This window comes from Lates calcarifer, linkage group LG12 (genome assembly GCF_001640805.2).
Source record: "Lates calcarifer isolate ASB-BC8 linkage group LG12, TLL_Latcal_v3, whole genome shotgun sequence".
NCBI lineage: Eukaryota > Metazoa > Chordata > Actinopteri > Centropomidae > Lates > Lates calcarifer.
The window spans coordinates 24,103,195-24,130,690 of NC_066844.1; the positions used below are offsets into that span (position 1 = coordinate 24,103,195).

The following is a 27,496-nucleotide window of genomic DNA, read 5'->3' on the forward strand; positions in this document are numbered from 1 at the left end:
ATAAATAGAACACATTGTGCTGGCCAAACCACATCATATCACTCCTTTTACCCCGCCCACTCCAACCTCCCCCCACTTCATCCCCTCAGGCAAAAGCAATAAAAAGTACCGGTGATAAGTACTAGGAATTCCTTGCACAGTAACAATTCATGCTGAGAGTTCATGCCAGCATGTGGCCAACTAACACAAAAAGAAGTCTGTGTTAGTGTAAGAAATGTGAAAGTAGAAAATAAAGACAAACAAGCGAAAGAGACAAACATGATAAAGTAAGATCTTAATGCTTCTTCAACTTAAAATCCCTATTTATCTCAATGGGAAAACCTTCTTCCAATGTAAGTTCTGCACTATATCTTCTATTTTTGAAATAATAAATGTCCTATAGGTGGTTTTTTTTTTTTCAGATAAGAGCTATCAGCCTCTGTGGTAGCAAAATACACACATTAATAAGTGCATACCAACCCTGCTTTATATGAAAATCCATAGGGTATAGATTCATAGAGAAGAAGTACTAAAGGGAGAAGTGTTGAAACTAACTGCTCTATTGTGTGATGAACGTCTTTCCAGAAATCTTTCCAAATTCCTCACCAACCTACATTCCCAAAAGCAGTGAAAGCATGTTCCTGTTGCGTCATCGCAGTTTGAGCAAGAGCCTGAAATCCTAGTAAAAATGTGCAACATTTGGGAAATTTTCAGTGTCGGGTTTTAAGTTCTGTCACAGGCGGGGTTTCCCACCTTGTATTTTAAATATCAGGTGGCTTGAGTTGACTGCTGACAGGTGATGCAGCCTTTGTACCCAGTTTGGCTGCTTGACACGCAGATGAGAACTCTTCCAAAATTAAGGTTTAGCAGTTATTTTTGTTCTTTGTCTTGTGAGAAGCATTGTCAACAGGCTCATGATGGTTTTTCTGTTTTGTTTTTATTTTTATTTTTTACAGCTATGGCTTTGGAAGTGAAGGTAAAGCAGAATACAAAATAGGACCAGACAAAGACATTGTATATGAAGTTACCCTCAAAGACTTTCAAAGGGTGAGCACTCTTTCTACTTCTCAGGGTTTCATGAATAGAACATATATTATAAACGGCCAAATTCTACATAACCTTAGACTAGATTTGGGATCACTCACTTACTTTCTGTGATGCTATCTGTGTTTCCTCAAGGCTAAAGAATCCTGGGAAATGGACTTGAATGAAAAGCTGGATTTGGCTGCTGGAGTGAAGCATAAAGGGAATCAGTATTTTAAGGTACAGTCTTAACAAATGATTTTATTATTTTTGTTTCTTGTTTACATCTTTTCTAAGTTCTTATTATCTTCCTCTATTAGTCAGGGCGGTACTTCCAGGCAGTCATCCAGTACCAACGCATTGTTTCCTGGCTAGAGATGGAGTGTGGTACAGGGATAGAGCAGCAGAAGAGGATACAAGACTTTATTTTGACGGCCCACCTCAATTTAGCGTTGTGTTTCCTGCGGATAAAAGAGTACTCACAAGTAGTGGAGAACTGCAATAAGGTGAGGCTGTGTGACCCTAATGATAGTCCATATTTAAACACCAATTATTTCCTAACAGTGTCTCTCTGTAGCTGCTTCTCTTGTGGATATATTATTCTTAACTAATCTCTCTCTCTGTATGTATATATTTGTGTGTGTGTGTGTGTGTGTGTGTGTGTAAGGTTATTGAGCTTGACGAGAGCAATGAGAAGGCTTTGTATCGTCGCGGGGAAGCGCGTCTCCTCCGCAACGAGTTCAGCCTGGCCATGGCAGACTTTCAGCAAGTGCTTCAAGTCAACCCCTCAAATCGGGCAGCTCGTGCTCAGATTTCCATCTGCCAGAGCAAGATTAAGGAACATCATGAACAGGACAAGAGGACCTACGCCAACATGTTCCAGAAATTTGCAGAACGGGATGCCAAGGTCTGTAAACTCACTGCTCTTGGCCGAGTGTAGACAAACAGTCAGCCTGACTTGTTTTTTGTGTTTTCTCTTTCTTTTCTTTTCTTTTCTGTTCTTTTCTGTTCTTTTCTCTAACTAAGTGAATTGAATATTAGCATTCATTTCATTTGAAAAAATAATTATAGTCATTTGTGCTAACATTTGGATCTCATACCTTTCCAAACACACACACACACACACACACGCACCACGGGACTGATATAGTCAGTTATCTGTGTCCTGTTTTCCTGAGTTTTACGACCCACCAGAACAGTTCAAGTACTGTTTTATGTTGGTTGTTTGTTTTTTGTTTTTTTGTCATCACTTTCCATGAATATCAAGACCAAGGCACACTGCATTCATTGATCATCATCATAAAGTTAAGGTCAAACCATAAATGGTTGAGAGACTTGATATCAAAACAGTCAAGAAGTGGAAACAGTTTGACGTAGCACATAACTGTGTGAACTACACATACATTTCTAAGCTCTGGACTTTCTACATGTTGTCGACCTCCATCAAACCCTTTAAAATAAGTTGTTTTACCAGGGTTGGGATCTTTAGCTTTTTTTTAAAGCTTTAAGCCTCTTATTCCTCCAGCTCTATTACATATATGACAAAAATGTTCACACGTATGTTGATATTTGACCATTCATCAGCTATTTTGGATATCATGGTGAGATTTACTGATGCAACTGAAGGAGATGCCTTCAGTGCCTTCAAAAATATTTAGATTTTCATGACAGGACTTTTTCATTCAAACATATTACATTTATGTAGCTGATATAATTGTTGTTTTCAAAGCTTTCAGTTATATGTGGATATTTAATCTGTCCGTCTGCATCGTCGCCCTGTGTATCGTTGTGCCTTCTTTAGTAGTGTACTGCTGACCTCTAGTGTTCGTTGATGGAATTGCTGATTTTTTTCATGTCTTTGTTAAAAAGAGGAAAATAAATCAAGAATAGATAAGCAACAACACAACAGGTTAGAGCAACGTCTTGATATTAATGACCGAGCTGAATTAGGTTTGTTTTCATGATTTTTATTGACTTTAACTTTTCAGTTGATATACATGGAGTTTGTTTGTGGGACATGTAGAGTCCATGAAAAATTCAGAGCACTTTTCATTAGTCCTTAGACTCATTTGAGCTTCATCTGAAACATTGTCTGTTACACAGGTTGGGAGGCCGAAGAGGAGGAGGGATGAGAGCGTGAGGAGCGGCATGAATGGCGAGGTGGGCATTAAACGACGGCGGAGGAGTCAGGACTGTCCATCGTAACAATGACATTTGAAAGGGAGAAAAACAGGGACATTCCTCCCTTTGCTTTCCAGGCCCAGGGAGCAGAAGCAGGAATGAAGTCGTATAAAAGCCTCTAATCCAAACCTCTTTATCCCAAAATCCAGCGTTACCATTCCTGCATATAAAACAGAGTGTAAGCAGGGACATTTGCAAGCCAAACAGCATTTCCCCTGTCACGTGGACTGTGCAACTGCCAGGACGTACCTCCTGGTGGATTCAATACTGCAAAATCAGTGAGTTAAGATTTGGTGAACACTTCTAGCCCCTCACCCCTTAAAAAAGATAGTTTCTTCAAAAACACAGAGGAATTACAGTTTATTATTTCATTAGGCTACTGTGTAGAGTTGAGATGTGCCTCCACGGTGTGTTTCTGATTCCAACACTGCACTCATTGGTTTTCAGACCTCAGACTTGTATTTGGTATTAAGCCTTTTCTTGGGCAGCTGCATGCATGTGTCACAAGGTGTTTGGGATTCAGGCTTGAAACTTTGCTATATATATATATATATATATATATATATATATATATATTTTTTTTTTTTTTTTTTTTTAAATGTGCAATATGTACTTTGAATAAAAGGTGTAACATGTCCTGTCAGATCAATGGCATTTTAAAAACTCCACAATCAATTCAAAAATGTAAGAAGATTAATTTTAATGGTGGGAAATACAGAAATACTTAAATTCTACAATTCAAGGACTCAAAAAACTTAAATTCTCCCCCAGACATAAACCTCGAATATTGTCAGAAATCACTGAAAAAGTTCCCAGACACCAGAAGCAGAGAGAAGAATCTGAAAAACGCACAAATTAGAGATACTAAAATATACAAAAATATAAATCTGTAATTTTAGCGTTCTGGCAAATTCACAATTTACTGTATTTGGTTAGCTGCTACACATGAAGGCAAAGCAGTGCATCTTTTTTTTTAAAAGCCTATGACAAAACCTAAACTGCCTTGTAGAGACATTATTTACAGAATTGCAATTCAAATGTAGTCTTGTGTTTTGGGCAAGAATGAGGCATTGTTTTTCCAAGATGGGTTAATACCACGATCATGCACTAAAATAATTTATTCATGAATAGACGCGTGATAGGTGATTAGTAATTTGTTTAAATCGTATATATTTTATCTACAAAAACACATGGGGCTGTATAAACAGTTATAATGATGAGATCAGTGTGGTTTTTCTAGATGATCAAGGGAAACAACTGATGATTGGCATCTATGGGAGTGAAAACATAATTTTATAGACTGATATTTTAAGCTGGTGGCAGCTGCAAAACCTTTGATTAAAAAATAAAAAATAAAAAAAAATGTTAAAATACATATATATAAATTTAAATGTTTCCGCTCCTGAGCTTTGGTGCATTTAAGTGATTGATGACTCAAAGTTTCTTCTTCTGTTGCACTCACTGTATGTTGATTTATCAGCTAACAGCATGGCACAATCGTCAGCGCACATAAAATCTTCGTTCAGCAGGTGAATACACGCAGCATTACTTCAAAAATCCTCATAATCATGACTCAAACTTCCCACAGGAGGAGGCGTTTGATCATAAAATCACTCCCACCATTCCCACCATTTTGTATTTGACAGGGCAGACACACTAGTATTGACTCTGTGAGTGCAAATTGGGAGAGGGACACAGAAACTGCAGTTAAGCTTTAAAATCTCCAGAACCACAGTTTTCTCTCAATATTTTATAAATGTCATGAATTTTTCAACTGGTAATGTGATCAACTACAGAATTTTACATCTGAGTAGATCTTTTCGCCGCAGTCCCAGAAAAGGTGTCTTTTTATTTCACTGCATCTATTTTATTTTTTTTAAATGTGTGAATGTCAGGTGATAGTGGACAATTATACACTTTGGTGACTGTCAAACCAACACTGTTATCTTTTCATGAAATGTCTGGATACAGTCTGGACAATGGTGATGTTTTATAAACATTGGTCGGTTCAGAATGAAAACCCTAGCTGTCTTAAATATTTTGTGTAAAAAATCAACAGTGTGTATGTGTGTGTGTGTGTGTGTGTGTGTGTGTGTGTGTGTGTGTTAATATATATTGTTCTATGTTAGCAAGGTTTTTAAACAGCTTGTTGCTAAATGTTTTCAAGTACTGCCGGCTCTAAACATTCAAACATTTTGTACAGTGGAAATGGGCATGAAGTACTTTTTTTCCTAGCAATTATATAGACTATTTATCCCCCCACTGTTAACTACAAATAGATTTACAGGCCTACATTCATCATTTTGATAACTTGAAGGTGTAAATTTCAGGAAAAATTTGGGAGCTTTTGATGACTTAAACTGCAGCACAGCTGATGTGAGTTTGGTTTTATTAGAAAGTGAAGTTTTATGTCGTACAAAATGTTTACATGTATTCAAAGGATCATCGCCCTGTAAAGCAAAGTGTGATCAATGTTTTAAACCGGCATTTATGCAAAAGAAATATTTTCAGACAAAAAACTACGTAAGGTACCTTTGTTCATGTCTTCTTTATATATTTTTTTATTTTTTTGCACTTTAAAAGCATTAAATAAAGAGTTGCATTTAAAGAAACATGTCACTCTTTAAGTCATAGTTATACATATTATTTTACTGTATAATATCTTTAGATATTGCTTTTGACCTTAAAACAGTATTTTTTAAAAGGGTTTAAAAGGGAAGATTATGGAGAAGTTATCATTTGTGTTGAAATCTTGTATATGAGTTAAATGGAGACCACCAGAACTGCTAGAACAGCTATTTTACCATTTGTTATAACTCAAGCACCCATTTTTAGTGTAACAGCATCTTTCCAGTCGATACTTGATGTTTCCTTTTTACTTAATTTCTCACTTTTTTTCCTCAGGTGGGATCTGTAATCAACAGTCAGAAAATGAATGCAGTATTCATAATATTCAAAATGATCTTTTCATTAGTGTATAATCATCTGAAACTACAAATCATTGTGTTTTCATTAGCATAAATTAGCCCTTCATATCCACTCAGCCTGCCATGTTGCACTGCCATGTTTCTACAGTAGCCCAGAACAAACCAAACGTGAAGGTCATTGAAGGCTCTCCTACACGCTTGGAGAGTGAGGGGTATTCGGTTTGTTGCAATCTGCAACCTCACCACTAGATGCCACTAAATCCTACACACTGGTGCTTTAATTCTCTTAATTTATTACAACAACTATAAATTACAGTTTATTTTTTAGGGATTTATACATTTTCTCACTAATTTTGACTCTGCAGATTATAAACAGTGTTCCCACAAATGTTCATGACGGATGAATTACATTAATCACATTTTGATTCTGATTCTGATTCTCTTAAACTTCAAACTACTGATTCTTTTGGCCACTTAGTGGCAGCGGAACAACTTGTAAACAGAACAGTGACATAACATCACCTTTTAAGTTGATGCTGTAAACTTGTTCACAAACAGCTGGTTATCTAGAAGATGGAAGATGGTGGAACTTGATTTTGAAGTGTTTCTGTCCACCTGGAAAATGTTTTTTTTAAGGGAAATATATGCCTCTTTAGCCCTAATATTTTCACCAGATAGTCGCTTACTGTGTCTGTATGCAGTTTGGTGCTGAGCAGGTAGTGTACTACATCACCAGCTAAAAGTGTAGCATTCACAAAACAAATCTTTTTTTTTAATAATTGGCGATTTATTAACATTTTATTAACCATTTTACTAACAAACTGTTGATTTTTATGATATCTCTCAGAAACAGCAAACTGGTAAGTCATCATTGCTAACTGTTGGTTCTTAGTTAAGGGCAACTGGGCTTCTTTTAGGTTTCTCTGAGACATTTCACCTCTCATCTGAAAGGCTTCATGAGTTCTAAGGGCTGGTTTGGGAGTCCCAGGTACTCAACCTTGGTGGGGGTTATTACACCATTAGTGAATGTTTGTAAATTATTAATAAGGTATTTCTTTTTGAATCATCAAATGTTAAGTACTTAAACTGTCACCATTTAGTTTGACCAAATAGTGAGGCGAAAACAGCAGAAATAAGTCAACAATGATGAACTGCCAGTTTACTGAAGCCTATTAAAACTTAAAAAATGGCACATTGTTTAATCACATTAATACCCGATTGCCCCATTCATGGATAATAGTAAATAAATGGCACGTTATTAATAATTTATATATAAGATTTATATCATGACACTAATTTATTATACACCAATCCTATGATCCATTTTCAAAATGTGACCTTGTCAATTTAAACATGACTTCACACAATTTCTGCCACAGATATCTACTGAAAACAGACATTTTCATTTCAAAAACAGATTATTGATTGATCCTTAAATGAGACAAATATCACATTACAGCATCTGTGTGTTATACAAAGACCTACTGCCACAAATTTCAATACTGCATGATATATAAATGATACAAAATGATACAAACATTAACTTGCAAGCTTGATAAATGAATATTCTGCATAAGAACTAGAATTAAAAAAGCTTTAAGCTGAAACTATAGCAAAAAATATCGTCAATTTAATTCTTGTTAAAAAAAAATACACTTATTCTGATTGTTATGGCAAACAGATTTACACTGTGCTTCTCTTTTGGTGTTTCCATTATCACAATCCCATTTTTTTTGAAAAATAACACCAAATACAAAGTCACAAATGGTGAATAGTTTCATGCCTGCTTGAGCAGCACGTGTACATTTTTACAGTAGCAGGAGAGCCTAGTGGCTTAGCCGGCTAAGGTGCACACAGTGTTCAGGGTCTGGATCTGACCCCTTAATGCTTGACAACCTCCCTTCTTTCATGTCACTGCTTTATTTAGCTACAGTAATTGACACGATCAGTTTGATATTCAGTTCATGCTATTTACAGTGACCTAACAGTGACTCAAGTGCACAATCTGTATTTAGCAAAGTTACTTTACTCCTTTAAAGTAACTTGTAAAAACCTGGTTAAAACAAAACAAAAAAGCATTCTTATTCTCAAAACCTTTTCTTTAAATGAGTAACAGTTTGAATTGGAGCCTGTGTGTTCATTCACGAACATAAGGTCCACTCACAAGAAGAGATAAATCAATCAGTTGTTTGACAGAATACAATAATTTTAATGAATGAGTCGCCAATTGATTATCAAAAGAATAATTGATTGATTATTCCATGATGAAAATACTAGCTGGCTTTCCGAGCTGTCACTGATTGAAAGTCACATGTTGACATTCAAGACGGCTCCGCTAGACGTTTACGAAAGCTCTGAAACTGAAATGACAACATGGTCTCCTGTGCATGGACCGCTAAGTGCAGATACTCTTAAACATATATCTCTCCAGTGTTTAGTGGACAGTTCCTTTAGTGCAGCAATTCCCAATCAGGGGGTTGGGATTTTTGTGAATTACTGGGTATTCTTACAAAAGTATTCAAACAAAAATGAGTCTTTGGTTGAAATGGTCACAACTGGCAGACATCCAACCAGTACTGGGTGGGGGTGGGGGGTGGAACGAGTACAAATAGAAAAAACTTTGTTTTAAGGGGAAAAAGTCTGGGAGTCACTGCTTTTAAAGGAAATTAGTCTACGTCTACTACAATGAAGGTAAGCCCTTATGTCTCAAAGTGTTCAGTGTATCTGGGGCTCCAGTTTGTCTTGTCTCACTAGAGCACCATGTTGTCAGGAGCTGGGTTCAGGCTGAGCAGTTCAAGAGCTTTTTTCTCTGATTTGGTCACAGGCAGGTCCTCAGCTGGAGTACATAAGATGGAGATCCTCTAACAAAGAAGAATGTTGGTTTTAATAAAAATATAAATAAATACACAAACACATAGCTTTTTCGTGACCCCAGCTCACCTGTCGTAGTGTACCAGGAGTGATGCTAAGATTGTACAGCATCCAGAGGGGAACCATGAGTGTAGAGGAGAGAGTGAACCACCAGCCAAGAGCATAACCCCACCATGGGTACGTGATAGTGTTGTTGAACTTCAGTGGAGTGTATTTAGCCAAAGAGAAAATAAATGTTCCCTGAAAATAGACATGAGAAAAGCAGGTTAGGTCATGGGAATACAATCTACACAATGTAAAAAAAGTGTTCTTCAAGTCAACCCAAGCTATAAAGCAGTGAAAGTGAGACCATTTAACACTTAACGGACAAGTGTGTATGATTCAGTGGCATCTCGTGGTGAGAATACAAATTGCAACCAGCTGAATTCTGGTCCCCTCACATCTCAGTGGCCATCAGGTGACAATTCAATGGCATCAACAGGGACTAGTCTGTCAAGTGAGGAGGAAGACCCTGTACAGAGCCACTGTTTGGTTTGGTTTGTCCATTCTGGGCTACTGTAGAAACATGGGGGAGTCTGTGGAAGAGGACCTGCTCCCTCATTCTAAGAGTATGAAAGCGATTATTAGTTTTAGCTGATCATACTCTAATAAAAACAGACTTATGTATATTATATTCCCTTCCTGCCAGTAGATCCCCATAAATGTTGCACACTGGTCCTTTAAGGGCTGAATCAACATGTCATTTATCAGGTCATTTATCAAGAATGATTAATTTAAATTTGAACATCACCAGGCAAGAACAGAAAAGGGGGCAGAGCTTTGCTAACTTGTACTGTAACTCACCATGCAGATCACTGGAGTGACATATTTCAAACAGTACTTAATCAGGGATAAAGGCTTGTATCCAATCATGTCCTCAATGTTTTCATAAAACCGATTGGCACCTGTGAGCAGATGAAAACACAGAGGTGAGGAAATTCAAATTCACAGTGAAGAGATGCTTTCATTTTTCTGTCAACTCACCATACACCCATCCAACACAGACAGACTGTAGAAAGGCAAAGAGAAGCAGAGTCATCCCACTGCAGGCATAGTAGTCAAACAACTGGAATATGTACAGTCCACCCTGTGTGTGAGATGGGAGTTCAGTTAGCCATTCTTCATTTTTAACATGAAAGAATGTAGTTATTACAAAGGATGTGGCATTTTAACTTGTTCTTACTTCTGTAACCATCACAAGGCCAATGAAGAAACTGACAACACTGATGGCAAGCAGAAGAAGTTTACGTCGATGACCAACGTGGAAGAAGGATGGATTCAAGTCAGAAATTGCTGTTGCGAGAGCTTCCAGACCAACAAACTGAAACACAGACCTCTCAGTTACACAGAGCACAGTAACTCTACTGCTGCTTCACGCTTTACAGAGCTGATGTCAGAGAGAGCATACCTCCACCAAGTCTGCACAATCTTCTAATCTAATTATTTTTTGATAATGATAAAGATTAAATGTTTTTAATCTGCAGCTGGATCTGGATCTGCATTAAAATACACAAAGTGACAAATTAGTAAATGCAGTAGTTCATTAGAATGATAAAATGTTCTAACAAGTTAAAAATCCTCTTAAATTTTTCCGCATCTGAACCTTGATTTGAGTCCGCACCAAGATATAGCATGTTAGCATGTTTACTTCCTTTTTCTGTATATTAAATATAACATCCTGCATTTCATGATCAATAACCCTACTACCCCACTATTATGATCAATTTCACTTCTGAGGAAGTTTACCTCACTGTCCAGTCCCAGGAGAATGATCATAATGAAAAAAAATATCGCCCAGAGCTGAGGAAAGGGCATCATGGCGACTGCTCGAGGGTAGGCAATGAACGCCAAGCCGGGACCTGCAGTGAGCATGAGGTGATTATTTTTTCTGTTGAGTCAAAAACAATTTTCTCTTATGCCTTATGACTATAATCATTTGTTAATTCAGTTATTCATTCTACTGTTTCTTTACATGCGCTCACCTGACTCTGCCACTTTTGATATGTCTGTGTTTTGCTCATATGCCATGAATCCAAGTGCAGAGAAGATGGCAAAGCCAGCAACAAAACTGGTTCCACTGTTCAGAAGGCACAAGTACACACAGTCCCTACGAACAAAAAACAAAATCACTTTTATTTTGTATTAAATCACTGGACTTACTTATGGTGGCACCTGAAAAACACTGTTTTTCTTTTCTGCCTTTTGTTTTTTGTGTATTTTTTCTATATATCATACCAAACTTACTTGTAGCAGTTATTGTTGTACTTATTATAACTGCCAAGTGCAGTTAAACAGCCAATGCAAATAGCATACGAATAAAATATTTGTGTGCCAGCATCCATCCACACCTGCAAGACAAATTAAGGACATTTTCATATCTACAATAAATTACATATGAATCACTGTGTGTTGCAACTCTGTAGTAAGTCCAGATGGAATCACCTCATGAGCGTTTGCTAATGTTTTACATCTGTGACGACTTTTGTGACATCGGTAAAACATTCATCTGCAAATGATTATGTGATTACACTGAAAATCATGACAAGGTTTAAAACCATGTAACCAATCATCTCCTGAAGTCCCCTAAAATTACCATGTTAGAAGCTTTGTGTGTGTACAATATGTCACATATACATCATCATCTGTACATGTTTGTTACACACATTTAAGCTACATAATGCTTACATTGAATACACAAAGTTTTAAAAAAGTTGCTTATGGCTTCATTACTATATCAAATGGAAATATAAAGATGTGGTGTGCATTACTTAAAACAAATTTCTGTATAATTCATCTTTACATCTTTGGAAACAGTCATAAATTAGGTAGTAGAACCATTTTCATACCTGTGGATCAGTGAGGCGGGATGGATCCGGGTAGAGGTAGAACTTTATTCCATCTAAGGCTCCAGGCAACGTGAGTCCACGAACAAGCAGCACTGCCAGCATCACATATGGAAATGTAGCAGTAAAGTAAACTACCTGTGGAAGAGCCAGAGTGCAGGTTAATCTGTGGCTCTGTTGCCAGGATGGATTTTTATGTGGTCACATTCCCTGACATGGAGCATTGTCTGAGTTCACTTGGATGGCTGGATTTGAGATATTCTAATATGATTTAAACACATACTAATAATCCACACTTGCACTGTATTCTGTAAAGATGTGCGAGGAGATATAGGAAATATGGCACAACACCCTTTGGTGCTGCTGTAAATTTAAGAGAGTTTAATCAACATGTAACAGAATTAGTAGCAATTGGGCAGTTGTTGAGATATTTCACTAAAAGAGATGTGAACTTCATGATGATGCTAGAGGAAAAGTCAGAGGATCACCAAAGATAGTAGAATTCATCATGCGAGAATTATGACAGTACAAATTCTGTGCCAATTGATTTTGTAGATATTGAGATATTCCCCTGATAAATGACAACTTTGAGCTGCTCGTGGATCGCCAGTGAGAACCATCCTCTGGCCACAAACAATATCTTAATGAAATTTAGTGGAAATGAATTCAGTTGTAGATGATTGATATTTCGTCCTGGAACAATGCAGTGGACTGACTAAAGTCATTTCTGAGGTAGTTTAACCATTAGCTAAAGTCATGTTCAGTGACCTGCGAACACTAACAGTGTTGTTCCATTGATACTTTCTTTGATACTTGTATGCCCAAAACATTTATGATCAACCGTTAACACTATACAAACACATTATATTAAACTGTAGTGTGCTTTCTCAGAAAGTGATATGAAGAGATAAAGAGAACTTTGCCTGCAAAAAGTATGGTTATTCCTTTCTTCCTGTATGCTTTTTCCTTTTAACAGTTGCTTGGTACTTTACATACAACACAAAAAAAGGTCCTTGTCCTACCTTCCCCGTGGACTTCACTCCCTTCCAGACACAAAAGTAACAGATGACCCAGGACAACAGAAGACACAGAGCCAACTCCCATCGTATGCTGCCTAACTCATTGACACTTCCTGTGACATTCAGAATTCTTCTCCTGCAAATCAAATTTTCAGTTATAATTCATAACTGTCAAGTCTCTTTCAGAGTTTATACACATACAGCTGAGCTTTGGTTTTGGACTTTCTGTTCGTACTCACTCCCAAAACTCTCTCACTGGTGATGTTGAGTTTTCTGCCACAGTCCAGTTGACAGGATAAGCCCTTCGATCAAACTCTACACAGGTCTCTGTTGCAAAGATACAAAGAATACAGGATGATGAATAAGGCATTCAAGGACATATACCCTAAAGAGAATTTCTCCTCTGTCAAAGCCTTCAAACCATTCACCGCATTTCACATGAAGAAACAAACTCATGACGCTAGAGGCTAATGAAAGTGGGAACAGCTTCTCTGTACCCACCTTAATGTTTAAGGTGAGCATGCCTTAAGGAGTATAAGGAATGTGTGTCTTATACAACTACTTTAGAATTCAATCATGGTCCAGTATGGAAATTACACAACTGTAAAAAAAATTGAAACTAAGGATAAGTTTATTTGTGTTATGCACAATATATTGCAAACAACTGTACAATGAAATGCTTGTGATGAGATTAAATAAGAGAAATAAGATATTTAAAAGAGGCAGATATGCAACAAAGATTTTTTTTTTTTTTTTTTAATTACTATATAAGGTGAAATTGCACAGATCTTTTTGGAGTTCTAAAAGTGTAAAGGGTGTGACTGCTCAGGTCACATCTGAGTCCTTAACACCCAGTGAAATGCCTGAATCCAGATCCAGATGAATCCTTAGCGAAACCATTGTGACACACTAAACATGTTATGTGGTTATTCAGAATTCTGATGGCCTGAAGGTAAAAGCTATTCTTCACCCTGATGATGCTGGATGGGAATGTGGTGGTGCTGTCTTAACACTGCTGACTCCTTCTACTGGGGTGAGGGTGTGGGCCTCTCGTAGCTTCCCATAGACTCTCTTAGCTTAATGTAGTCAACATTGCCTTTGTTTTGCTGATATTGAGAAAGAAATTACTGTCATTGCACCACTGTGATAAGGCCATATCCATCCGAAATGAGGCCCAGGATGGTAGTATCATCAGCAAACTTTAAAATGATTTTAAAACCACAGCTGGCAGCACAGTTGTGTGTAAACAGTACAGGAGGGGACTGAATACACATCCCTGAGGTGACCCTATGCTCAGAGTCAATATAGAGGAGGTGCAGCCACTGATATTCACTGACAGTGGCTAGAATCCAGTTCCACAGATGGATGTTTTTTGCATTTTCTCTGAGCTTGATGATGAGCTTGGCTTGTGGAAAAAACAGCAATTTTTACATGTCTGGACAGGATCTTTAAATATGTTATGTAACATGAACACAGCCCACATGGCAAACCTGGCAAGCCATGACTTAAAATGTTTCCTTGGACTTTGCACTCCAGATCCAAACCCATCTCGTCACATTATCTGATTAATGTCTAAAGCAGCCAGTAAACTGAGTCACTGAAGTGAATGAATCAGTCAGCATTATGGTGATTGCCCTGAACTTTGACATAATGAAATAAGTCATTGTTGTACTAAAGATTCATAATAATCCACAGATTTGTTTCCATGCGTTCAGTCAGATCTCATACTGGGACGTACCTGTGTTCCAACTGTTGCGACAACTTGCCCAGGGAAGTTCAGTGTTAAAAGAGAAGAAGAGATACAGGAAAGCCCAGGCCAGTATGATAATGTAATAGATGCTGGAGTACAAAACAACCACCTGACTGCCATAACCCATCCCTGAAAAAAAGAGAAGAAAAAAAAACAAACAAAAAGTCTTTCATATGTTCTCTAGTACTTTACACAACATTGGACACAACTGTGTCCAGCTTACTACTGTGAAGAGTAAATGAGCAATAGTGATAAATTACATACAAAAAATATGTGTACTGATACAAAACTGCTAACTACAATCTGACAATCTGAAATAAATAAAACAATAGTAATATAAAATATTAAATTATATACAATAATAAGTATTTGAAATGTTTTGTTGATTTTTAGGAAAAATTAACATGAGATATGAGAGTGATTATGATTTTTACTACTGACTTTAAATCTCGATGTTTACCTTCAAACAGGGGACATATTTTCCTCCAGCAGGTAATACTTCCCTGTTTGGTGTACTGGCCGAGAGACGTCTCCAGCAGAAACAGGGGGATGCCGCAGGTAAAAAGGAAGAGTACATAAGGGATGAAGAACACCCCTATGGAAAATGGAAAATGACACCACATGAGCTGTTTGTAGATTGAACACTCTCAGTAATTCATAGGATTTACACTGTTTGTTCATTTTACAACAGTCAACATGTCTGGGCATGTTTTAAGTTTCCTTTAGACATTTCTGTTGTGTTCAACTTGTTCTTTTTGTGTCAGGCTACTCAGACCACTTCTTTTTCCTAATTACATAACAGTATGTGTTGTCTAAATGGTATGCAGGTTTACAAAACCATGAGCAAATGGTTTCATCAACTGCAGAGCACTGAGCTTTCTACTGTGCAACAATGTCAAGGTTTGGGTGTGCAGTTATTACAGTAGCAGACTGTGATTCGTGGTATTTTACCACACAATATGATGTGAAGCTGCACAATAGCACACGGTGAATTTCACTAACAAAGCCCACACCAATAAAGATATGGGTTAACATCATTTATTACGATATGGATGGAGGTGAGCCATGATAATGTAGGAAGGATGGATTGAGGGTTCAAAGGGAGGGTTGAGGAATGAAAGAATTGGAGGAACAGTGGGATATAGGAAGAGGAATGAGGGATGAGGGTGGAGGAATCAGGTTTGCATATGGATGGGCGATAAGAAGCCAGATGGATTGTGTCTGATAGAGATGGGAGATCATTAGGAACCAGGGAGTTGAGACTCAGAGTGAGGGAACCATCTTTTCATGCTTGAATGAATAGAGCCCCCAGAAGGAACTTGAACAGAAAGATGGGCATGAGTGTTTGGATATCAATTAGATCTGTTCAGGATGGTGTCTTGTTATGGAGTGACTAAATGATGAATAAGGCATTCAAGGACATATACCCTAAAGAAAATTTATCCTCTGTCAAAGCCTTCAAACCATTCACCGCATTTCACATGAAGAAACAAACTCATGACGCTAGGTGATGGTGAAATGTGCCAACTGTGAGGTTAATTTAAGATGGTGGCTGAAAACAGTCGGATTGGAGTCGGCAGAGGGTCTGTGGTTGGTGCCAATTGTCTGAATTTAGCATTATGTCCAGATGATGTAATAGTCCTTTGTTGATGATGTCCATGACAGTAGTGTTGTTGGAGTAGATGGTGATGTCTTCTTAGACTGTTCTTGCCCCCAAAGGATGACTGCTATAATGACTGGGTACATTTTGCAGATGGTGGAGGAAGGCGTGACAGATGAGAACTCTGCTGGCCCTGCCACTGCAATATCTGCCAAAGCCGATGGAAAGGGCTGTTTCTGAACAACTGGATGTCATTTGGCTTGGTGCTGTGGTCATCGTAAAAGAAGGAGGTGCGGTTCAATGATGAGAGGAACTGGTAGAGTTTCTTCTCATTTTTCGTTTGTCTATTGGAATGTGATTGTGCAACTAAGAAATGAAGGTGAGGCAAGAAGGATCGACCTTGAGGGATGATAGGGATTGAGTAGGTGATGCTTATTCCATCTATGGATTGTAAGAAAACCTGATATAATTAAGGAAATCAGATGGATTTTCTCAGTTGGGCGGGATGTTTGGAGTAAGACAGAATTTACGATGCCAAGAGATTCAGAGGAAGAGCCGGGATCTCCATTTTCTTGAGGAGATGAACTCTTAATTCATGAAATGCGGAAGTTAAAGACTTAAGATCATATGAAGGGAGTGAAGATGGTGGCGCAGTGAGAAAGTTACCTGTATTGCAAAGTAGTTTTTGACCGTTTTTTGCCGTGACGTCGTCGGCGTAGGTGCGAACGCAACGTTACGAATGCGGAAGTGGTCTGGAGGCCCGGTGAGGGCGAGTAGCGTTTTGATATGAGTCCTTGAATAATTGGAAATGTTTATTTTAATGTTGGTGTAATGAAACGAGATGTCTCGCTGGCTGAGTGCGTGTCTCAGGTGAGAAACTGTCCGGTCGGAAGTGTTCGGAGCAGTGGGACTGTCGGGAGTGTAGACAGGATGACTTCGGGTCGCGGACACTTCACGTGCTGTTCGAGCGCCTGGATTTCTAGCGGGTCGGGAAGAGGCGAGAAGGACGGGCGACATCTGTTGTACGCCCGAAGAAGAAATTTTCCTCGAGGCTGCTGATGTGTGGAGGCCGACCACGTTTGAAACTGTTGGAGGGAGAAAGCCGAGAGACCCGGGGAACGGTGATTGCTAAGCGCATCCGAGGTTGCTGATGGGCGTTAGGAGATGGAGAGGACTTAGAAGCTTCAGGGGTTTCCTGATCGTCCCCGGACAGATCTGAAGCATAAGGTAAGAGTTCCTGGTCCAAGTTTGAGGTAAGCGTCTTCTCGAGGGTCTGACGCAGGTCTTGTGGTCCTTGCAGTACCTTCAAAGTCATAGGCAAATCTTGTGGTGCCTTATCAGTGGCACCTGTCAAGGGATGGGATATTTGGTAGCAAGTGAACAGAGAGTTTTTGAAGTTGATGTGTTGGAAGCAGGAAAAATGGGTAAGGGTAAGGATCTGAGTGACTGTGATGAGGACCAGAATGAGATGGTTAGATGACTCGGTCAGAAAGTCTCCATAACAGGGTTTTTTACTTAGTGTAACGGGTGTGTGGCTGGAGATATGAAGAAGGCAGGACTCAAGCATGGTTTCCTCTGCTCATTTAATCCCTCAGTAACATAACCGGGACTGTGAGGGCAGAGGGGAGGGGCTACAGAAGCCCAGGAGATACACAAAAGGCAGAAGGCAATTTCCACATAAAGAATTTATAAAATGATGGTAAATGAAAATATCTAATTGAGATAAAATTCATAAATCATAAAATGATAAATAAAACTTACAAATTGGAAATAATAATTCATAAAGTGTATTTTTAATTCTGTTACATTAGTGTCCACCATATGTGGTGGATAATGCCTACCAAAAGGTCCAATGTCCATATGTAAGGTGGTAATTTTTGAAATAGTCCTTTATAAATTAATATATAAAGAGGAAGAAGGCCAGCTTGCCTTCTGATATAAGACACAGTGATACATATCTTCACTTATAAATAGTGTCTGTTTTCCCTTGTCATCATAACACTCACCTCCACCATTTTTGTAGCACAGATAAGGAAACCTCCACACGTTTCCCAGACCTATGATTTGTCCTGCCACAGCCAGGAGGAACTCAATTTTGCTAGACCACTGTCCTCTGGTCAGGGTGCTAGGTGCAGGATGGACTGGGCCCATATCCAGCTTGAACTTGAGCTCTGGATCATGGGGCTTCTCCATCACACTGTAACAAGAGAAAGATCAACAGGATGAAATAGTTTAAAGAGGTGGTAGGTGCAGCTGTGTTTCTGATGAGAGCAGATTATTTAGGCGATGCACTGTTCAAAAACAATTCAGCAGCATTCAGTGACCAAATTACAATGTTCACAATCTGGTCATAATACACACTTTTAAACTATGTGGGGTTTGTGTATTAATTTTGTTTTGCAGTAGAAAACTGTAACTAAAGAACACATTCTCTGTATTTAAGAAGAAAAGTGACCTGCACTTTGCCTGAGTCTCATCAGTGTGAAGTAAACAAGTTAACAACATAATCACTAACCACATCAGGAATATTGCCATGATTTAATCACTGTACATAAATGTTCATAATCTGTACAAAGCCAGCAGTCTTGCTACGTTAGGTCAACTGAGGGTCATTGCTGCTTGGCATCAGGGCAATTCTTTTATCAATGTTGCTTTTGTGCTGCTGCTTTGGATTTAATGTGGGAGTGAAGCAACTAGACTGGAAAATATGTGTGCCACTACTGTTAAAAAGCTTCAAATCCTGGGATACTGAAAAACAACTTTCATAAAGCATTTTAGTGACCATTTAGTGGAGAAGAGAGTTCTGAAAACCAACAGAGGACGTCAGTTATCAACAGTAGGGGCCTGTAATTATGTGTTAATTATGACTGGCACTCAAGAGCCGGAACATGAAAAGAACTGGATGGTCTGAAGGCTTTGACTGTTGGCATTACATCACAGGTCACTACTGCCCAAATCATACTGGATTTTTGAGGCAGATATAAGTTGACATTTGGTGAAAAAAAAAACTCACAAACCTAATCTTTTAAAAATAACTACTGCATCCTAACATCTACAAACAGTTTTGATACGCGTCCTGTTTTAAACAAACAGTACACTTTACATAGTAAACACTGTAAACAAACAGCGCCCTCCCTGGAGGGGAGCACCCTGTTGCATTGTGACACATCTGACAGTTTTTTTCTTTACAAGTTATCTGTAACTTTTCATATGTACAAAGGAGTGCAACACAATTAAAAGGAATTAAAAGATACATTTCTGTACCTGGCTGTCCCTGTCTCTGTTCACTAGAGAAATTCTCCCCCCTTTGTGTTAGGTTCAAACCAGGAAAAAAGCTGTACCACTGCCCAAAAAATCAGCCAAGCCACAGCATATAGCATGGCTGTCATGTTTATCATCAACTCAGTTTATATCAGATAAATGGTGTCATTGTTTTCCTGGAAGACAACACAGAACTACTCGACGTAGGGAGAGTATGGACACTGACAATGGGTCTCATTCAGTAATATTTATGCAGAAAGTATCTTATTTTGTGCACAAGTAGCAAATTCTACACAGCTTAACGAACAGAAAATTAAATATTTTAAACTGGTTTTGAGTTGCGGTTTTTCAAATTAAGCCTTCAAGAACACCAACCGTCTGTTGGAATAATCATAACAGACACTTTGTTGCTGTTAATGTCTTTTCCATCCAGCTGTAACTTCATCGCCCAGTCCTTAACCCAGATGCGAGCAAAGCAATGGCCACAGGAAACTAAATCATGGAATTTTTAAAGATAATTTAATTTGACTGGCAGTGCCCATGAAATAAAGGCCAGATGTTTTACTGTGACAACTGCTTGAAAATATTTAAGGCATTCTTCCTAGGTAATGATGAAATATTACAGGCCTGTGGCAGGCCCAGACATTCAACAGTAGCCTTGAATTTGTTGGGGATTCAGCAAGGACACGCTACTTTAACCACAAGACCACCTGCCACCCAAATATTTCTTTTCTTTATCAGACATGGTAGATGGAAGTGTCTGCTGCATGATGTGACGTCAACAGCACAACCACAGTTAACTGGTCGGACAGCATTTGTTCCAGTGACCACCTGTGGAACGTCAACAAAAGATTTGCATGAGGCATTTTTACCCAGATCGCCATTAGAAAACTGTCTGAAACATATGTTTCAATATTACACTCTATACTGTGAAGTTTTAAGCCAATAACTTGTTACATTTGTCAAACTGTGATGCTGTATGGCATGATGTGAATGTTAGCATGCTATAATACATACAAAGACAATGCATTATTTCATTCATTCATCAGTAAGGACATCACTACCTTGGTTTAGCGTGTTAGCACTGAACACAAAGTACAGGTGAATGTCGTTTAAATACTTGGTCATAAAGCAAACAAGTGAACAGACAGAAATTTGAACCTCCTTGTGGTACTAGTACAATTAATCTACCTGGGAGCATTTTGTTGAAACTTTAGTAGTAGTTGTTAAATTATGACACCGACAACCCACAGGCTACAGCTCTGGCATGGACAAAGTGTAGTGAACCACTGAAGATCTGATGATCATCAAGGTCCAGATGGTTCAAGATAACTTTTTTCCAAAATATGAGGCTTCAGCTATTAAAATAAAATGGAAAATATTGTGTCTGGCTGAGTGTAGTGGAACAGATATCCCAGATCAGATATCACAAATTACTTACACAGGAATGTGATTCTCGGAAGACAGCTGGGTAACAGGGGAAATGGTTATCTGCACTTTTGTACTAGACTCTAGACTGGTCTGCATTTGAAGCAACTGACATGATAAGCAAGTGAATATATGAGGAGGAGGCAAAACACCACAAGTCTACAGTGGTTTTTCAAAAATATTTCAGGTGATATTTTTATTCCACGTCTGGCCAAACATTGAGCAACTTGGCAGTGAAAGGGATAGATTGTCTCTTCTGCTGGATATTTTTTTAAAATCCTTGCCCAACCCTGACAGCAAAGTGTGGTAAATACTTGTCTGTATGATTCTATTTTGATTCTCTGACTGCCCCTGACCATGTATATAAAAACCCTTTAATTGTAATATTAAGAAACTCTTAACATGCTAAAAAAAAAAAGAAAACACTCTTTATGAATTTATGCATGAATCTTATCAATGTACTTTCTTAAAACAATCATAGCAATATTTATGTATTTATCTGTCCAATTTTTTTCAAAGTAACTTTTTAAAGAGTTTGTTAATATGTAATCTGTTTAAACATTTGCACAAGAGAAATATATTTGTTTAAAGCAACATTAGCTTTTATCAGCCATGGTCACAGAGCAGCCTGAGGTGTTACACTAAATAAGGGAAGTAGCTGCAGCGTAGCCAGTAACCTTTGGCCTAGATAATACAGCTACAGGCGCCAAGTGTAAGTGCAACTACAAAAGCCCAGCTGTCTCTCAACTGCGAGGATACCGCTTCCCTTCAAGAAATGAAACCATAGTAGTGAACACTCAAATATTTATACAACTGAGAAACACATAAACAGAAAAAATAAATACTGTGACCTCAAGGGAAAGGCATTGATAAAGAGTACCTGAGAAAGATAGCCTCACGTCAGTAGTCTGTGGTTCTGTGTTATGCTTCCATTTAGCTCTAGGTGGAATTCATCTGGTGCCTTTTGGGGAAAACACAAGTCTAGATCCCCCAGTCTCTCCAAGGCAAGTGTTCCTCCTAGCTCTGACCGTGAGTGAGTCCATAAGTAGAGGTTTGAGAGAGCAGTGTTTGTATGACAATGAGGGAGAGAGAAAGATCAAGAGGAACAGGGTGAGCGGGGAGGGGGCGGGGGCGGGGTGTTATGTGTTTCTGAATGAGCAACTTAAGGCGGAGACTGTTCCAGGGGCCACATGGTTTCACAGAGTAGGGGAGGGGATTTGCACATTAGCCATGCGAGCTGCTTTACTCTAGGGTGACGATGCGGGTTATCAGTACGTCCACCGCTTTAGTTCAGACTGAATGAATCCTGCTGACTTTGGTGATCCTCTGACTGTCCCTCTAGCGCCACCATGCGGTTGTCATTTTTGTGTTTTAGTGAAATTTCTCAGCAGTGTGATTTGAATTGATAGTTCCCAGAAGAAGAATCCTAAGTGGTCCCTTTTTAATTTAGTGTCATCATTAAACTTGATTTGTTCATTTGTCCAATGTTTTGGTTTAATTGCAAACAGGCCCATTAGCCATTAGTTGTATGTGAGTGCTATTTAGCAAATGACTAAGATGTAAATGTGATAAATGTCAGAATTGCCAGCATTGCCAGTGTGAGAATGCTAGCATGCAGATGTTAGCATTTAGCTCAGACCTTGGCTCTTATGCAAAAGTTGTGCCTGTGAAAAAATCCAGGGGCTTTCAGATTACATTTTTGTATGTCCCTTTCCTCCAAAACTACAGATCTGAACAAAAATGAGATGCTGCCTGACACAAAGTCACGTACATTTTTTGTCCCCAGTAACGTGTAACATCCCTGATTCAAGCATGGACTTGTCATTGCCTTGGTCATGCCTCTTTTCAATCAACTGTCCAATCAAGACCTTCTCTGCTGGCCCGAAAACTGTCACAATCATTGAATCATAGTTTTATATATGCTTTTTCCATTGATGCGATATGTAGTAAACTGTTCCCCATTGTCTATTCTCTTCCTCTTATAGCTTCAGCGTCTAAAGCTACTAGCGCAAGCTAAAACCTGTTAGTATAGATTTAATAGCTGCAGGAAAGAAAGTCGAGTCTGCCTGGTCGTATATTTCACATTAGTTTTAATTAGCTTTAAGGCTGAGAATGTCCGCTCGACAGAAGCAGTTTAGTCTACAAATAATCAGTAGTTTTGGTCAATAAAATGAATTTTACCAACATTTTATTGTTTACATTTTTGTCATTTTATTAGTTAATAATGATGCTGCTGCTGGAGATGATGTGTGTGGCTCAGCTGTGGCTGCAGTGTTTGGAGACCTATTGAATTGTGCTAATTGGGTTTTTACAGCATTGCTTTAGTAATGGCATTTATTCTGGCTACATGACATGTCTGTCTGTGAAACTGTGGTGGTTTCTATAGCAGTGACATCATAATGACCATATTAAGAGGTGAGTTAATTCAGGTAGGACACCAGTGAAGGCCTGGGTCACTCATTCACTGTATCTTGTTTGTTTGTGTGTGTGTGTGTGTGTGTGTGTGTGCCCTGCAGTTATCTCCCTGTTCCTGGCATCTGCATCACCTGACCTCACTGCCCTCATTACTCTACGTGTTGAGGCAATATCTATAAGGGAAGAAAAGTCTAAGACAGCATGGCGGTGCAGTGGTTAGCACTGTTGTCACAGCAAAAAGGTTACAGGTTTGAATCCCAGGCTTTTCTCCCTAAGGAGAACATGCAAAAGTTAGGCTAATTGGTGACTAAATTGTAGTTGTGAATGTGAGTGTGAATAGTTGTTTGTCTGCATGTGTCAGCCCTGCAATAGACTGGTGATCTGTCCAGGGTATACTCCTGCCCAATGTCAGCTGTGATTGGCTCCACTTTGGAACTGTTGTCTAGGAAAATTTTACACACAAACCTCTGTAGTTTAAAAATTCATAATAGACAGAGTAATAATTCATCCTGTTTGAGTTTGAGGTGTTAACACATTCACAGATCTGTCTGTTAATGTTTTTTTGAATACAAACAAATGGCCATTTAGGTAAATTGGCATCAAAGACGACTGGCTGAGCTACAGACAAATTAAGATTATGTATTCAGTCCAAAATTAATTGTCTGATTTTGTTACTACTACTAGGTGTCACCAGAGTGAGGGGCTTTTAATCAATAACAATGGCAGTGTTGGTGCTCCTTTAGAGGATTTTAATAAACAGTGCTGCACTGACAACATACCAGTATGAACAGCTGACAGCTGTGAAACTGAGTTGTTCTGTTGTTGTTATTATTAACTGGTCAAGTTAAAGGGCAAATTGAGGACAGAGCAAATCATAATGATTGAAACACGCTGTTTCCTTTTTGATGTTTTAATTTGCTGAAAATTTTGATGCAGCAACTCTTAAAATCTGCAAATAAAACTGCAAGCAAATGACCTGAAAGAGCCGAGGAGCGTGTTTACAACTACAAGGTTTTGTGATCACTTAATACTAGAGCAGATAAACAATTCCTCACAGCCACTAAATAATTTTTACTGACACAAAGGCACAGCTGGTGACCCAAGATGATCCATTCTCTCCCTCCCTCTGTGTCAGTCCTCGTCCCACGCAGACATCCCGAGGTCCTACATCCACAACCCTCCATCACAACTTTGTGTTACATTCAACACATATGCTTTCAACACGCGTTGTGTGAAATACCACATGTATGCAGGCTTTCTATTTGCAGGGGTATTTTATTGATACTAAGAGCAACTGTTTATTGGTATTATCACTTTCCTTCTATGGCCGTAATTTGTTTTACGAACATTTTTCATTTAATTATGCGCAGCATAGTTGAGTATTTGCACAGGGTGTTATAGTGCGTGTTGTGTAGAGCATAACCTGTAGCCAGTGCTCTCCCTCCACTCCTCCCTCCTAGGCGCTGTATCAAGGCATCTAAAGCTCAACCTGGCAGAGACTCATCTTGTCAGGGGAAAGAATTCCTGTGCAGTCAGTCACCGTCCATCACAATGATGTTGCACTTGTCATCTCCAACCTGCTTCTGCCCCCAGACCAAAATAGCTAACACAGCACACTGCTGCCTGTTTTGGTGCTCAATCTCCCAAAGTTTTCCCACGTTTATATATGTACTTTAATGCTCAATTGTACAACCTATTTTGATAGTGCTGTGTTTACCTAAGCTCATGTCTGAATTTGGTGATGTATATTTGCTCCTATGTGCAGTATTGCATTAAATTTTCTAAAATTTCACTTATTTATTATTATTGTTATTATTATTATTATTATTGTTAGAGACATACACTTGCATAAAAATGTGGTAACAGTCTTTGGACTGACAGCTGACAGCTTTATCTCTGTCTTAGCTTATTTGTTAATTGTTTTGTCAGAAATTTAACAGAATAAATCACATGTCAAACACAGATGTTAGAGCTTTGAAAAAAAAAACACACTAAAAAGGGGAATTAATCTAATGTATACTTACGACTTATCATGCTCTGAAGCAGCTTGATGTCCCTGTGGGTGTCCGACTGACTTAGTTTCAGCTTTTTCCATTTTGAATGCTCCTTCTCAGTCCAGTGCTAATGTCTGTCTGTGTATCTCTGACGGAGGAGCTTGCAATGAGTGTGTAGAACACAGTAAGTACAAGATGCTGGAGAGATCATTATATTGGCTGTTAATGAATTATCTTTGGCAACCCAACCTCCTTCAAAGTGACGCTGTACATGGTTACTCAAGTTCAAACCAACACAGCTGCCCCTGAGAACACAAGTTCAGACTTTTTCCATCAAACACATATTTCAAATTCTGTCAGTGTCACTCAAAGACATTCTGAGTTGAAATATAGACTTATAGAAGCATTTTTCTTCCAGTCCCAGCCGTCATACTGTAGGATTGGCTAACACAACCTGCAGCCCAGGTAATGTATTAAAACTTATAGTGCAAACACAGAGACAGTGCTTAAATGTGGAATGTAATAATAGTCACCAGAGAATAATGAACCACCTCTCAGCAGTTGGCACGTTGACCCTTTGAGCCAGATGGGAGTCTCGGATACAACTGCGGTGGGCAGTGTAAGAAAAACCATGCATTTCCATTAATCACCATCATCAATGCTGAAGAGAGCAAAGACCCCAGATACTTCACCCACCTCACCTGAAAATACGCAGAAATTACATTCAAATGGTCAAAGAGAGAAACACCATGCAAGAAAATCCTCATTCAAATGTTTATGATGACTTTTGTTGATATTTCCCCAACAGTGACCTCTTGTGGTCATGTGAATAATGACCGTCCTTCTCTCACAAACAAAAACATCGTGTGATGTTCAGCTACAAAAGCTCTTAATCTATTTTAAGGAGGAAGTTGGGGGCGGATGGGGTTTGGCTGTCTGACGCTGACACCAGAGACTGTAGTTCACATCCCATCACTTCTCTTAACCTTTACCACTGTTACCCTTTTGTTGGGTCACATGACCACTGACAAATGACCTATTTTGTCATGTGGGTACAACAGCTTGTCAGAAACACAAGCACTAAAAGGAGTCGTTCAGTCTTCTCTGTGAGATGGAAGGAAACGCAAACAACGCCAGTCAAGTGCTAAAATTATGTTTAACATACATGAAAGGAATAACATTAGCCGAAATTAATATTGCACAATGACTTGCAGGAAAGTGCACCAGCAAACTGAGAAAAAAGTACTACATATAATACTATAAATTGTAGCACAGATGTAGATGTACTTTTTTTCTCTCCAACTGCAAAATTAACACATTAAAATCAGTGGTGATTTTACTATACCAGATGAACCTGAATACAGCAGATGTACCCAGATGTACAGTGTATTAGATTTTAAATGTGGAAAACAGCTGCAGATAAATAAATGTCGTACCTGTAAACGATAACATCACCTGGTACCTAATATTTATGTGTGTATGTCTGGTCAAGATGTGCTTCAGTTTCATAGAAAGCAGATCATTGGCTCCCTCTAGTGCCTAATGACATGCAGCATCTGTGTTTGGATAATAAGCCAGTTTCAGTACTCTGTATAGCTTTTCATATGTGTCACTATGCTGCATAGTGTGAGGATTTCGTATTAGAAATAATTTACATAGTAAATACTGAACCTGTTTTCTAGTGCTGTTCTTTGTTTGCCCTGTATACTGAAGGTGAATATCATTTGTAGCTCCTGTCTTCCATTACTGATGACGATATATAAAGAAGCAAAATCCAGATAATGTTTATGTGTTTAGACAATCATATGATCCAAAACAGGATGGCTTATCACAAGGATACTACTGTTTATGTAGACTTATTTATTTTTTAATGAACTCAGAAATGGTCTCATTGTCACACAGATGTGTTAAAGTAAAAAAAAAAATTAATGTTTCAGACCAGGAAAACACTAAATTATGCTATATTGTGTTAGCACAAAAACCAAAACCTCAGATCACACTGTTTAGCAGCAGTGAAACGTGATCAGGTATGATCTCATATAATGTTGAAGAAATGTGTTAAAACATTTATAGTCAAAAATAAGCACTTTTTACTTTACTTTTTCACTGTTAAGAGCTACACTCCTTTGAGTAACTAGTACACTCTTTCAGAAGATACCTCAATCT

The 27,496-nt window shown here is 38.5% G+C and overlaps 2 protein-coding genes and 1 long non-coding RNA gene across 5 annotated transcripts in view; 2 read left to right on the plus strand and 1 right to left on the minus strand.

Moving 5' to 3' along the window:
• fkbp5 (FKBP prolyl isomerase 5) overlaps window positions 1-5,795 on the plus strand; it is an 18,308-nt gene extending 12,513 nt beyond the window's left edge. For both annotated transcript variants that reach the window (XM_051074260.1, XM_051074259.1), the window contains exons 7-11: window positions 936-1,026; window positions 1,159-1,242; window positions 1,323-1,508; window positions 1,670-1,909; window positions 3,106-5,795. In XM_051074260.1, the coding sequence (XP_050930217.1) occupies window positions 936-1,026; window positions 1,159-1,242; window positions 1,323-1,508; window positions 1,670-1,909; window positions 3,106-3,207 (703 nt within the window). In that variant the 3' untranslated portion in view covers window positions 3,208-5,795. The remainder of the gene's footprint in view (window positions 1-935; window positions 1,027-1,158; window positions 1,243-1,322; window positions 1,509-1,669; window positions 1,910-3,105) is intronic.
• slc6a22.1 (solute carrier family 6 member 22, tandem duplicate 1) lies at window positions 3,755-25,526 on the minus strand. Of its 2 annotated transcripts, none has more exons than XM_018685742.2 (15): window positions 25,361-25,526; window positions 18,239-18,429; window positions 15,093-15,227; window positions 14,621-14,761; window positions 13,122-13,209; window positions 12,886-13,018; window positions 11,867-12,001; window positions 11,265-11,368; window positions 11,003-11,127; window positions 10,767-10,879; window positions 10,204-10,341; window positions 10,005-10,107; window positions 9,825-9,925; window positions 9,051-9,221; window positions 3,755-8,971 (listed from the first exon to the last, which is right to left on the minus strand). In XM_018685742.2, exons 1-15 carry the CDS (start codon window positions 25,429-25,431, stop codon window positions 8,861-8,863), a joined length of 1,860 nt encoding a protein of 619 aa, XP_018541258.1. In that variant the 5' UTR covers window positions 25,432-25,526; the 3' UTR covers window positions 3,755-8,860. The 2 variants fall into 2 exon arrangements, with proteins under 2 accessions (XP_018541258.1, XP_018541259.1); XM_018685743.2 differs by lacking the exon at window positions 25,361-25,526 and adding an exon at window positions 21,802-22,038.
• On the plus strand, window positions 16,522-25,128 carry LOC127143074 (uncharacterized). The gene is made up of 2 exons (XR_007814247.1): window positions 16,522-17,459; window positions 24,797-25,128. It is a non-coding gene; the product is annotated as an uncharacterized LOC127143074 (long non-coding RNA).
• Window positions 25,527-27,496: the final 1,970 nt, after the last annotated feature.

What these genes read in the sequence shown, in the direction of transcription:
- slc6a22.1 (XM_018685742.2), bottom strand. Translation starts at nt 25,431, where the DNA reads ATGGAAAAAGCTGAAACTAAGTCAGTCGGACACCCACAGGGACATCAA. An exon ending in GCTTCAGAGCATGATAAGTC is followed by an intron (nt 18,430 to 25,360) that starts GTAAGTATACAT and finishes CTCTTGTTACAG; the next exon opens with TGTGATGGAGAAGCCCCATG. An exon ending in ATCAAAAGTGGCAGAGTCAG is followed by an intron (nt 10,880 to 11,002) that starts GTGAGCGCATGT and finishes TGCTCACTGCAG; the next exon opens with GTCCCGGCTTGGCGTTCATT.